At 44.9% G+C, this 12,649-nt stretch overlaps 1 protein-coding gene across 1 annotated transcript; it reads left to right on the top strand.

The window, feature by feature from the left end:
* The first annotated feature begins 224 nt into the window (after positions 1-224).
* LOC133347409 (uncharacterized) lies at positions 225-10,257 on the top strand. Its single transcript, XM_061559654.1, has 4 exons — positions 225-327; positions 7,247-7,291; positions 8,825-8,960; positions 9,358-10,257. The coding sequence occupies exons 1-4, from the start codon at positions 265-267 to the stop codon at positions 9,402-9,404; spliced, it is 291 nt and encodes a 96-aa protein (XP_061415638.1). The 5' UTR covers positions 225-264; the 3' UTR covers positions 9,405-10,257.
* Positions 10,258-12,649: the final 2,392 nt, after the last annotated feature.

A 12,649-nucleotide genomic window follows, 5' to 3' on the forward strand; every position in this document is an offset into this window, starting at 1 on the left:
TTTCTATACTAACGATGTTTACACATAGCACCAGGTACTCATTTGATGCTGGGTCGACCTTGAGGAGGCCCAGCACTGGTTCAGATAATCGTCACTGGTGTTGACTGTGAACAGGAATCGAACTCGGGTTACCGGGTTCGGAGCGCAGCGCGCTAACCACTGCGCTACCCCACGACCGCCCCATTGCTGCCCCTCTCCATCGATGCGCAGCTGGAGAGCCCCACCCTGTCTGTTTTCTTGCAAATAAAAGGGGCGCGTTGATCAATGTTCGTGACATCAACAGCTCGAGAATCCACCAGTGCTCACCTACCAACGTCTCTCGTCATGGTAATAACACACACGCAATTACACACATTATGACACGCATGCACAATGCACAAACAGTACTGAAATGCACACACAACGACGTGTGGATAATTATACAATTTGCCGGAACCAATTTTAGTGGAAGCCGGAGTGGGGAGATACTTTTCTGGGACAAAGTGGCCGATCGGCTCCCTCTATGATGGCTGTTAAAGTACTAGAATCACACACACACACACACATGTATGCACTTGTAAGCTGTAATACGGCGTACCTTCTTTCTCTGGGCTATAGTGCCAGTCACAACGAGTATACGACCTACTCGTTTCTCTGATGTGCTTCGTATTCTTTTTAATCGTTTGGCACGTGACTTAAATAACGTAGAACTTTAGACCGAACCAGCTCTATGAGCAAAACAATTTTACATTCAGGCTGTAATAGTTTTTGGTTGGCCCACATTTTAAAATGTAGTTTTGATTTTCAATTTATCTAGTTTTATGAGCATAGAATCAACTATCGTCATACGGAAATTGTGATTTATAGCCCTTCGAGGACAAAATAATAAAATGTTTCAATCAGATCGTCTATGTGTGCGATTCCCATCTTCTGGCTATTACGTTCGATACTTTACTGCTGCAGGCTTCATGTGCCACAGCTTGGTTATCGCGCGTTATAAGGTAATCGATATACAAAGTTCCAATAAACGAAGCTCCAGGTACGCATCTACTTCGTATATCGAGGTATTACGTAACGTGAAAAATAACTTGCTGACAATGCTTCGGCCATGGTGCATCAGCACAAATACTACCTTAGTCAATAATACGGCTATAAACTGAAATATATAGCTTAGGGCACTGTATGTGCAAATTACAGTATAGTAAGCCAAAGAAAACCGGTTGTCGAAATAAGCCATTTCAACTAAATCTGCCTATGCCTGGTTCTTTCTCTTACGTTAGAAAAAACATCCTAATGCATATGCTTCAACGCGTTTGTCTTTGGAAGTATTTAATTAGCTGTATGCACGGTGATGGATAGCTGTCAGGGCAAAATGTGTTTTGCAAGTTTGCAAAGTTTTTTAGCTCCGGTTTATCCGAGTTTTGGGCAACCCTTTGATCAATTTTGGCCGTTTCAGTAGTGTACTTTCTTTAAGAGTAATATAATGGTACATTTCAGTTGAGGTGAGATTTTTACAATAATGTTCGTGCCCTCGCTTAAACAAACAAAACTGGGTTGTTTGATAATATTGACAGAGAACACTGCCGAAATAACACAGGAGCAAATTTCACTGTAAATACAACTCTCCATGTAATTAAGGATGGCAAGCTACCATTCCTGGATGTTTCGATCGAGAAGAGACCTGATGGTTCGTTGGGACATTCGTTCTACAGGAAAGCCACCCGCACGGGTGCCTATTTAAAGCCTGACTCCCACCACCATCCAGCCCAGAAGAATTCTCTCGTCAAATCACTACACCATAAGGCCAGTTGCATTTCCGACCAGCACTACCTAGCTAGTGAGTTGGAGCACGTACAACAAGCCCTCAGGATGAACGGATATTCTGACCGTACAATCCGCAAACCTGTCTCCCCAGCTATGGGGAGACAACTTCTGAGGATCCAACCAAAACATCACTTTGTCATGCATAGCAGGCGTTACCAAAAAGATTTCCAAAATCTTAAACAAACACAGGATCCAGGTTCGTTTCAACACATTACACAAAATCCGTGATTTAATCCCATCTGTAAATGATGTAATTCCTGACATGCAGTACCCTGGTGTCTACAAACTGAGTTGTGGTTGTGGCAGCAGTTACATTGGGGAAACGAAATGACATGTCTCGGACCTGTTGTATGTGTTGGGATTATGAAATTTTTGATAAAAATAATAAAAATTAATAATTTTCCGAAAAATGCGCAAATCGCATTAATTATGATAGTATGTGTATTAACATGCATAAACTATGATAATGCATGTAATTATATGCATAAATTATGATAATCGTAGATATAATCGTAGTAATTTATGCGGATGCTTGCGATTATGTTAATGTGAGCAGTTGTGATAATTAGGCTCAGCTTCGTTTATCCAGAGTTATATCAATCAGGATAACACGATTATCATCGATTAAACGTTTACCGATTATCTTAGTGTGTGTTATGATATTTTAGGTCTCCATTTTCATATCTCATCGCAGGTAACAGCTCTTATGAATAAGACAGTTTTGCATGGACTTGGAAGGAACACTCGATATGCTTCTGTGATAACAATTTTATTCTAACAAACACGTGGCATTCTATCATGCAGGTCAAACATGCGTCAATAATTCATGAATAACCAAACACATATGCATTTGCGATATCATGCATTCGATTAATATGAATAACTAAAATTCTTATGCAATTACGAGACTATGCATTTGACTAAAATGAATGACTCAAAACTCTTATGCATTTAACGATATTATGCGATTACCTAATATGAATGACTAAACATTTTTTTTTATGTAACTCGACGGCAGCAACTGCTTTGCACGATCAGTTGATATTGAACGCACCACCTCGAAATGGCAACCCTTTTTGAAACGCAAAGATCACTTTTTGAAAGTCTTATTCGTGTGCGTGCTGTGTGTGCGTTGTCCCCTCGTAATATTAATTGTGTCGTTAGCTTGTGTGGTGTAGGAGGATACAAACAGCGGCCAGGTGTTCCTCTCGATTGGGCGTGGCCGCCGCAAGCTCCTGCTGCTCCCTCGCTCGGACGCGTCTCTGCTTGTGCGCTCTCTTTTTCTCCACTGCTGGATTGAGCGGCGTTGGCACGATGTTCCTTGAAGAAACTTGCTTGCTTGGCGCTTGATGGTTCCGGGGGCTTGGTGCTGCTCGTGCGCTCTCTCTCTCTACTGTTAGATGACGAGTTGGCACGATGCTGTCCTTGAAGATGCTCGGTCGCTCGTGTCGCTCGGTGGCGCTGGGTGGCGCTCGCGCTTTCTTGGTGGCATCCCCCGGCTTCTCCACTGCTCGATTGATTGTTGAGTCGGCACGATGCTCGCCGTCGCTCTGGACGTCTTGTGTGTTCACACTGGTCGTTGGTCGGTGTGCCCTCAGGCACACGGCGCATTCGATGGCGCTGTCCTCTTCCTCACAGCCGTTTGACCAGGCTTCCTCCACTGCTTCGCGCTCTCTGCTTTGCTCGCTTGGTCGACGCTTGGCGATCTCCACCCTTTTACAGGTTGATTGCTTGTCGTCACTCGTCACTCTCTCTGCTCCGTGTTCCCCTTGTTCGTGCGGCTGCCAGCTTTACTCGCACTTAACTTCGTTCTGCGAGAAGCGACACCTGCTATCGGCATCGGTGTTTCGTTTCCTCACGACGCTCCGCCAGCCGGAGCACGGCTGAAACCCAGCCCCGACCCAGGTTGAACTCAGACTTCTGCGACTCGAACGACCCCTCCTCGTTCCATCTCTCCTCGAGGCACGATTTGCCCCAGCTCTCTTGCGAGCCCTGTCGCAACGCTGCGTCGCAAGCCGAGTTGTGAGACTGAGCGCGACTAGGACAGACTGCTCTCAGACTGTCACTTTAACGACGTCTCGTCGTCCCATCTCTCCTTGAGGCACGACTGCCACACCTCTCTTGCGAGCCCCGTCGCAACACCGCGTCGCAAGCCGAGTTGCGAGACTGAGCACGACTCAACCCAGACTGCTCTCAGGCTGCCACTTTAACGATGTCTCGTCGTCCCATCTCTTCTCGAGGCACGACTGCCACAGCTCCCTTGCGTGCCCCGTCGCAACGCTGAGCTCGACTCGGACCAGACTGCTCTCAGGCGGTCACTCTCTGACCCCTCGTCGTCCCATCTCTCCTCGAGGCACGATCTGCCCCAACTCTCTTGCGAGCCCCGTCGCAACGCTGCGTCGCACGCCGAGTTGCGAGACTGAGCACGACTCAACCCAGACTGCTTGTTCGCTGTGTGTGTGCCTAACTTAAAACGTGACTCCCTTCTCTCTGCATTCCTTGCGAGCGGGCAAAAAACACAAACAGAGCGAGAAGAAGCAGACACCGGCGCGATCCCTCCTCGCGACCTTTTCCTAACCCTCCAAGCATTCCTGGGCCATCTGTTTGTGCTGCGGGGAGACAAAGGCGGCCGTGCTTAACTCAAACACGCGAGCACCCACTCCTCTCTCCGCGTCTCTTGCGAGGGAAAATAAACAGAAAAAAAACCAGATGTTCTCGAATGTCAGCACAAACCCCCCCCTTTGTGACCTTTCTGCTCCCTCCTTGCTTGTCAGACCCCGCTGAAAGACAAAGGTGGCTGAGGAGATGTTTGCAATACATTTATGTGGTCCTGTGTGTTACATTTATTCTTGAATTATATTTTATGAGTTCCTTCGGTCTTAGTATCGTGGTTATCATTCGTCTATGTTTAATGAATATTCGTAATGCTCCTCGTCACATTATTATTTTGGGGCTTCGCCCAGTTTAGTTCTCTAGAGATTGGTGTTTATTCCGAGTTATATTTTAATGTCCTGAGGTTAATTGTAACTATGTTTTCACTTAAGCTTTCTGGAATTCGTACTCTTTAGTTTTTTTTTGGAAGGTCGTGTAGGTAGGAAACATATTATAATAGTAAAAATATTATTGTTTGTTGGTTAATTATCTTTGTTAAGTTTCTACTTTTCGGTGATGAAAACGTTAAGAAAACGCGAAGTTTCAACCGTTATTTACTCTGCACCTTATCTGTACATCTCCAGATGTCTTGGGAGGTTTAGTCCATACATCTTTTTGTCCGTCTGGATGTCTATGACCTCTTCGTGACCGAATTCCTATCATTTCCACCGCCCTCCATGTCTCATGGACTCCCGGTGTGCCCGTGAGGAGAAGTGAGCCGTCCTCATTATAAAAAAATATATATATAGATATAATAAAAACAAATTTTTTTTTCTTAATTATTCTTAATATTAATAACGGAAAACAGGGCATAGATCCAACAGACCGCGTTCGTGAACACAAGGCAGATCTGAAACACGGTAGGACCAATACCTCTGCCGTTGCCGATCATTGTTTTAATGCTGTGGGCTTAAACGAAATATATTTTTCCAAGACGGAGGTACTCTGCAACCCTACCAGCTACCTTCAGAGATTTGTTCATGAGGCCATCCAGATATATAAACACAGACACAACTTCAACCGAGAGGATGGGTACAAACTGAGCAATCATTGGAAGGACGTTATTAACCAGGTAAAGTCTTAACTGACTGTGATGTTTCCATCCTACCTGCCTATATCAGCTGTTATTTCATGCTAATCTCTCACATTAATATAGTCACTTCAGTGCCCTCGTCGAGGAGGCCACTCTCCTCCTTTTCTACAATTAAATGCTAATTTCTCACATTAACATAGCCATTTCCGTGTCCTCGTCCAGGAGGCCGCTCTCCTCCTATCTTACAGTTACATGCTAATTTCTCACATTAACATCACTAGCCCCAGCCACTTCTTTATGAACCTTGGGCTACACCCATTTCAAACCCTTTAAAACAGTCTGCTTCAGCAGCAGACCATGCTTTCCCACCTGATGACGGACGCTTGTGTTGCGCCTGAAACGTCGTGATTTATTTTATTTTATACCTACGTGACTTTACCGAAAAACCAAAGAGTATGTATTCCTGCAGTCATGAAAGCTTCAAATCAAAAATGGATATAATATGTTGCACGGCAAGTGTGGCGGTGACGTCACATCTGTGATGTCACCCGCATGCGGCAGCGTCACTCAGTGTGCCTGCTGACGTCACGTATCCCCCCCACCCTCCGCGTAGGCCGTGTATTAATCCAAGACCATAATGTTAGTCCCGGGCGAAGCCGGGTAGTTAAGCTAGTGGGTAATAAAATAAACACACCAGCGGTAGTCACTCCGCATGAATAATCTTCAACAGTGGCGGCTCCTGCAAAATCTCTCAGGGGGGGGCAAATGTCTGGATGATTGATAAGGATAAGGTCCACCCATGCAATGGATAAATTAACAGCTTAAGCATGTAAAGGCAACTTCACTTCTTTAATATTAATGAAAAATAAAGTGACTCTTACAATACATCTTGTTTGTTTCTATACTCACTATTAAAACAAACCATCTCAAGTTTATATTATTAAAGATTCCACTAGGTGGCGATACATTATATTGTTGGATGAAACGTGCTTACGTATGATGACGTTAGCACGTATGATGACGTAAGCACGTTAGTGCATGCCCTCCCGGAAGCCATAGAGCAGGGGTCGGGAACCTTTTTGACTGGGAGAGCCATAAAAGCCAAATATTTCTAAATATATTTCATTGAGAGCCATATAGTATTTTTAACGTATAATAAATTAAATATGTCTTACTTTTAATGCGACTTCTGGTGCTGCATGGTTTTGCTGATGGCCTTGTAGTCTGGTTCATACGTGGTGAGGTTGAGCTTCATGCAGGCGTGACCCGTGAAATTTATTTAAGTATTTTTAAAATCAGTTCCAAACTGATTTTTTTTCAACTCAAAATTGTCTGGGAGCCATATGCCGTCACTGGAAGAGCCATATATGGCTCGCGAGCCATAGGTTCCCGACTGCTGCCATAGAGAATGCATTGGAGCGCCCGCCGTTCGAAAAAAAACATCTTTCAATGTAAGTCTATGGGGCCACTCGGGGCGATTCTCAGCCGGAGTGAAATCGCCCAAAAAGAGGCGGTACTCCACAGAACGTGACATGACGCTGATTGAACTATATCCAGAGGCTGACAGTGACGGCTAGCGTGACTCTGTGGTTCAATGACATTGGTGGTGCGTCGCCCAATCGCCCTAATGAAGAAACCGCCCCTGATCTTCAAGGCTTATTTTACCGAAAGACCAAAGATGCAGTGTTGCAGCGCAATACAACCACAATTGTGTTAAGCTCCTAAGAGTATTGTTTGTGTTTTCCTTTTGCAAAACAGGACTGGGAAAAGAAGATGCGACCTGTTTTCGACAACATTGATCTGGTGAGTTCAAGCAGTGCCACCAGAAGGATTCCAATGAAAAGTATAAGTACAGTACCAAAAAATCAACACTCGTTCATGTCAAGACAAAACAACCTACAGCAGTGCGGCTTCCTGTGGACCCTTAAGTGATGTGTTTACTTCCACTGTTAACTGATAATTGAAGATTGAGGCTACTTACTCTTCTCGTACCCAAGCGATGGCACCTGGACAGAGCGAGATTGGCCCCTGAGTTCATTTCGAACGTGTTTACCTGAGAGATAAGATGGACCCTCTATGAGATGCGATTTCCACACGGCAAGGGCATGCTTCCTGGTGTGTATCGCTAGGTAGTGGCTCTCACAAGCCTGAGGGACCCTTTAGGTACTAGTGGGACTTGTGTACCCCTGGTCAGTGCCAGCACTCACTTCAGCGCCAGTGACAGCTGAGATGAATGATAACCTTGAGACTCATTATTTATGCACAAAGTTGAATTTTGTCTCAAGATGTCCCCAGCAGGGTATGATTGGCAAATTCCACTCATGATTGGTACATGTACAAGCCCTTTGGTCAATCCACTGCTGGATGAGGTCCGCTCCACGACACGCGTGTGAGGATGGAAGTGATGTACAAAAGTGAATTGTGTTGTAGTGCCCTCTGCTGCCGAGCGACATATCGCGCCGATAATATGGTTGGTTAAAATGTGACCGTCGATAATCCCGGCGAGATCACTGTTGATTTTACCACAACAACTGGCCAGTCGGATGCAGTTCAGGTCACCACAGGTATTGTAGAGAGAACCACGTGACCCACAGTCGAGCAGACCGGAAAGCTTAGAAGATATTTCCAAGAGCAGTGAAGACGGCAATCAATAGATGACAGCAATTATTTTCACAAACAGCAGCTCAAATTAACTGATTGTTGATCAGTCGCTAAGGACTTTCACACCGATATCTTCACTGTGAATCAGTACGATCCCTCCACAATGCAGACTGCCATTGGCAGGCTTCTCATGCAGGTGCTGATGTACAATAGCTTATCCGTTAGGTGCAGCCTCACATCTGATGAGTCCTCATATACCCAGGTTTCGGTAATGGCCAATATTTTGAGTCCAGATCGTGAATCAGGTGATCAGATCATGGATCTGCAATGCAACATTACACCTATCACTTAGATCGTTGCAGTTGTGCTATACAGCTCTCCAATGTGTTTTCAGGATGTACCGCATCTTATTTCAACATGATTTCCATGAGCTTCAGCAACTCAATTGAGCAGCTCCCTTCCTCCTCAGTTCCTGAAGAAGCTCCTAGCACATGGAGCGAAATGTCAGACGCACGGTACAATAAAAAAACACATCGAAATCACCTGCACACGATCTTATTGTTTCGCGCCATCTCCAAGGTTGACATTCTCTGAGGCGTGTTCCACTTTTTGTCTGCTGCTCCATCATTATTCCTGACCACTGGCCATCTTCCCCTTAATTGAACCAGCGTACAAGCACAACAATGCTGCCATTAATTAGCAAGGCAATGCTTTCTCCCTGTGCTGTGCACACAGGACAAAAGTGGCACCATCACTCAGGCCGAGTACGCGACCTTCCTGAAAAAGAGTGGCATGCAATATGACGCTGCCAACGTGAACGCTGACATGGACCCCATGGACGCAGACAAAGACGGCAAGATCACCTTCAAAGGTGGGTGGCAACGGAAGAATGTGGCACAGGAGCAACCCTGTAGTGTGACATTGTTTAAAGGGGTCCATATAAAAACTCAGGATTGCTTTGCACATTGTAGTATATATGACATTCGGCAGGGGTCGTTTTATAATGTTTGTCCCCCCCCAAACCCCAGAATTTTCACAATGCAGCATCTCCACCCATGTTCTTTTGAGGAATGGTGTCCTGTTTTCATGATACAGTCCTGGTTTTTAAGTTTGTCTATAACTATAACTTTGGCTTTAATGTAATTCCCTTGACTTTTTGAGTGTCTGTCTTCGCCATGAATTATGACCGACCTATGCACAGTCCAACCCTGGGGTGCAACACTATCTCTGGTCAACCTGTTTAAAATGGAATTTCTCTCGCTTACCAGAGTTCGTGAATTTCTACAAGGCGGACTACGAGAAGCACCACAAGTGAACTCCAAGGGCGTGCTGGCAGGGTTCAAGGGTTGCTCTTAGGTTTAGGCTACGAATACTACTGCCTGATTAGTCGTCACGACCAGTACCACCCCTACCAATAAGTATTAAGCATATAATGATTAACTGTTTCATTCAAATAATTCTTACCCATTCAATTCATGCCTCGAATTGTACGTGCAAAAATCTATTAGTTAAATGTTATTGCACGTTATATGCAAACATTACCTCTCGGCTAATCATGCAAATCAGATCATACAAACGAGACGAAAGGCGTTACAAATTAGACCCAATTTGTTTTTTTATTCTTGAATAGAGACCCGAAATGGTGACAATTTACCGAATCACACAGGAGGGTAATTGTTACATGCTTACTAATCAAACTACTGATACTAAACACAGCTATTACTATTGTCTGACACTTGATCATTAGCTCCACCACAAAGTATCGGTTTAAATGTACTGTGCTTTTACTATAAATGCTTTTCAAATAATATTTCAGATATACTGCTGCTGGATATACTGCCACTAATATCGTAAATTGCATGATGACACAGGATCCTATATGGCATAATACATCAATCAAGTATGGAATATACACCTCATGCATTCGCTCACTGTGGTACTCGCACACCTGGAATCAATCACAACTGCTCCTATAAGGATCCTAGTGCATGCAAAGTGTATGCTCGTTTTGCTTATGCGCTTTATGAAAAATGTGGGGCTGCATATCAGTGCCGAGGTGTATAATATGCAAATACGGTTCTGTGCAAATACAGCTCGATTTTCTGATCGATGTGTTTTCCCACGTGCAATGGTTACGGAGATATAAACGCTGCCTTGCATAAACGAAATCGGATCATTTGATTTTTCTTGTGTGTATATTTGAAGCGGGAACGGTAGTGCAGCGGTTAGTGTGCTGCACTACGAAAACAGTGCCCTGATTTCGATTTCCGCTCACGGCCAATCTCATTTGAGTACCTGGTGTGGTATGTAAACATCGCCACTCGGGATACAAAGACGGCTGGGCGTGGTATGTGTGAAATGGACAGAATGATTGGTGGGCACTGTCCACTGAAGGAGCGAGGGCGCTGATGCCAGCACTGACTGGTTGCATGACATTGATAATAATACTGGTAGGAACCTCCTGGTTACACCAGCCCACAGGGGATTATTGTGTCCGTCCGTCCGTTGTGCATCCAAAAATGGGAGGTGTGGGGCTGGGTGGAGAGGGGCTGGGTGGGGAGGGGCTGGGTGGGGAGGGTGGGGCTGTGTGGGGGGTGGGAGGGGTGGGGCTGGGGAGGGGATGGTCACCCCGTGGTGCCCTTATAAAACTCAACATTTAACCTACTCACGCCGGCTTGTGCCCGCCCTCAGTCGGCCATATTTGCGGAATACACCACGCCGCCGTTGACCCTGGCCATTGACCGAGCAACCCAACGTTCCTACCAGCTCCCTCCGCAGGAATGTGTTAATAACCTCTATTTTAGAAAGCGAATGTCGTATCCAAGTACCTAAAAATAGTGTACAAATTTAAACGACACTCACAAGGATAGATCAAATCTCAGCAAAATGGAAAATGTATAATAAGAGCAATGACAACTGCACTCTAAATGGCAATAATATGAAGAACAAACTACGATAAAAGCTAATAATAATTACAAAATAATCCAATCGGACAAAATAGTTTAGAAATTTTTTTTTACCGTGAAAGCATTGTGTTTTGATTTACAAAAAAAAATTAACATTACCTAAATGAGAAATATTTGATTTCATGCAATTATGCTAATTTACGAAATGAAGTAAATTTATGCGATTATGCACATTAGGCTCGGCTTCGTTGTCGATGGGTGTATTAACAACTTTAACTCTTACTGAATATGTTTTTGTGAAATTCTGTCAGGTCTCAGAATCCAGATCTCACCGCAGGATACACTTCTTTTAATTAAAATTATTTTCCATGAACTTAGGAAGGAACCACTCAGACTCTTCTGTGTTAAGCAACTTTAATATCTAAAAACTCGAATATGCGAACACACTTATGATCGGAATTGCCACCACAGTCCTCCTGCAGAGGTTCTACTCATCGATCCGTACAATTAACCCTCAATGGTTACGTTGTGAAAACTGAGCAACAGAACAATAGGCTAACTTCTCAGAGTAGCGCGACCATACACGGCGATAGGAAAAGTGCTTAAAAATAATATGACAATATTCATACGAACGTGCTAAAGAAACATGTGCCCAATGGCAAAAGTATACATCAATTAATTCAAGATTATGCAATGAATGAAATGTCCTAAAGCAAGTGTGCGCGCGCGTGTGCATGTTTGGCTAACAGATTGCTTATCAATTGCCTGATGGGACATCTATGATAAATTGCGGGCAAGATTCTGCTATTTAAAAAAATCTCAACACAATAGTATTCTGTGAGTGTGTAGATTTGTAACATAGATGCTTATAACTGTTTAGTATGTTATCAATGAATGCATTGGTAAGGTTATGCAATGAACGAAAATGAATGAGTAAACTACTTCTAAACGACCGTATTCATGTAACTCAACGGACAGAACAATGCGTTTCACGATCACCTAATAGTTAACGCACCACCTTGGGATGGCAACCCTTTTCGAAACACAAAGATAACTTTTTGGAACAATTTAATTAGTCCAGATATGCGCGTTATGTGTGTGTTGAACACACAGCGCTCTCACATGCACTGACACTCTCTCTCTCTCTTGGCTGCCCCGTCAGGCTCTCTCTACTGCTGGGGTGGTTGTTGAGTCGGCACGATGCTCACGCTGTCCGCGGTGCCCGTGCTGGCAGGGATGATGGGTCTGGCTCAGTCTGCGTCAATGTGCGCGATGATCCCGTTGTCAGATAGCGCTCACAGCTCGTCCACTGGCTGCAACGCTGTTGTCTCACTGCTCCGCGCTCTGTCGGTGGACACGCTCGGTCCTTGTCAGCAGCTACTGGCTTCGCGCGGGCACCCTGGGTGCCTCCTCCGCCCTTCCTCCAGGAGGGCTCCTGCTGTGAGCTGCTGCTGGGAGCTGGCACTCAATGTAGAATAACACCTTCAGCGATACTTCGTCTGTCAGCACCGAACGTACACTCGGCAACACATCGCCCCTCTCCTCTGCAAGGTTCGACACCCATGGTTGATTTCGAGGGCCATCCCCGGAGCTTGCCATTGCAAGACTCGACACTGTTGATCCTTGTAGACTCGAACTTTGCTGGTGTGAGCTC

The sequence above is a fragment of the Lethenteron reissneri genome, chromosome 26, assembly GCF_015708825.2.
Source record: "Lethenteron reissneri isolate LAM-NWPU_2019-01 chromosome 26, ASM1570882v1, whole genome shotgun sequence".
In the NCBI taxonomy this organism is placed as follows: Eukaryota; Metazoa; Chordata; class Hyperoartia; order Petromyzontiformes; family Petromyzontidae; genus Lethenteron; species Lethenteron reissneri.

Coding starts and splice junctions, on each gene's coding strand:
- LOC133347409 (XM_061559654.1), top strand. CDS start 265: ATGTTCGTGACATCAACAGCTCGAGAATCCACCAGTGCTCACCTACCA. Junction 328..7,246: donor TACCAACGTCTCTCGTCATG/GTAATAACACAC, acceptor TTTGCAAAACAG/GACTGGGAAAAGAAGATGCG. Junction 8,961..9,357: donor CGGCAAGATCACCTTCAAAG/GTGGGTGGCAAC, acceptor CTCGCTTACCAG/AGTTCGTGAATTTCTACAAG.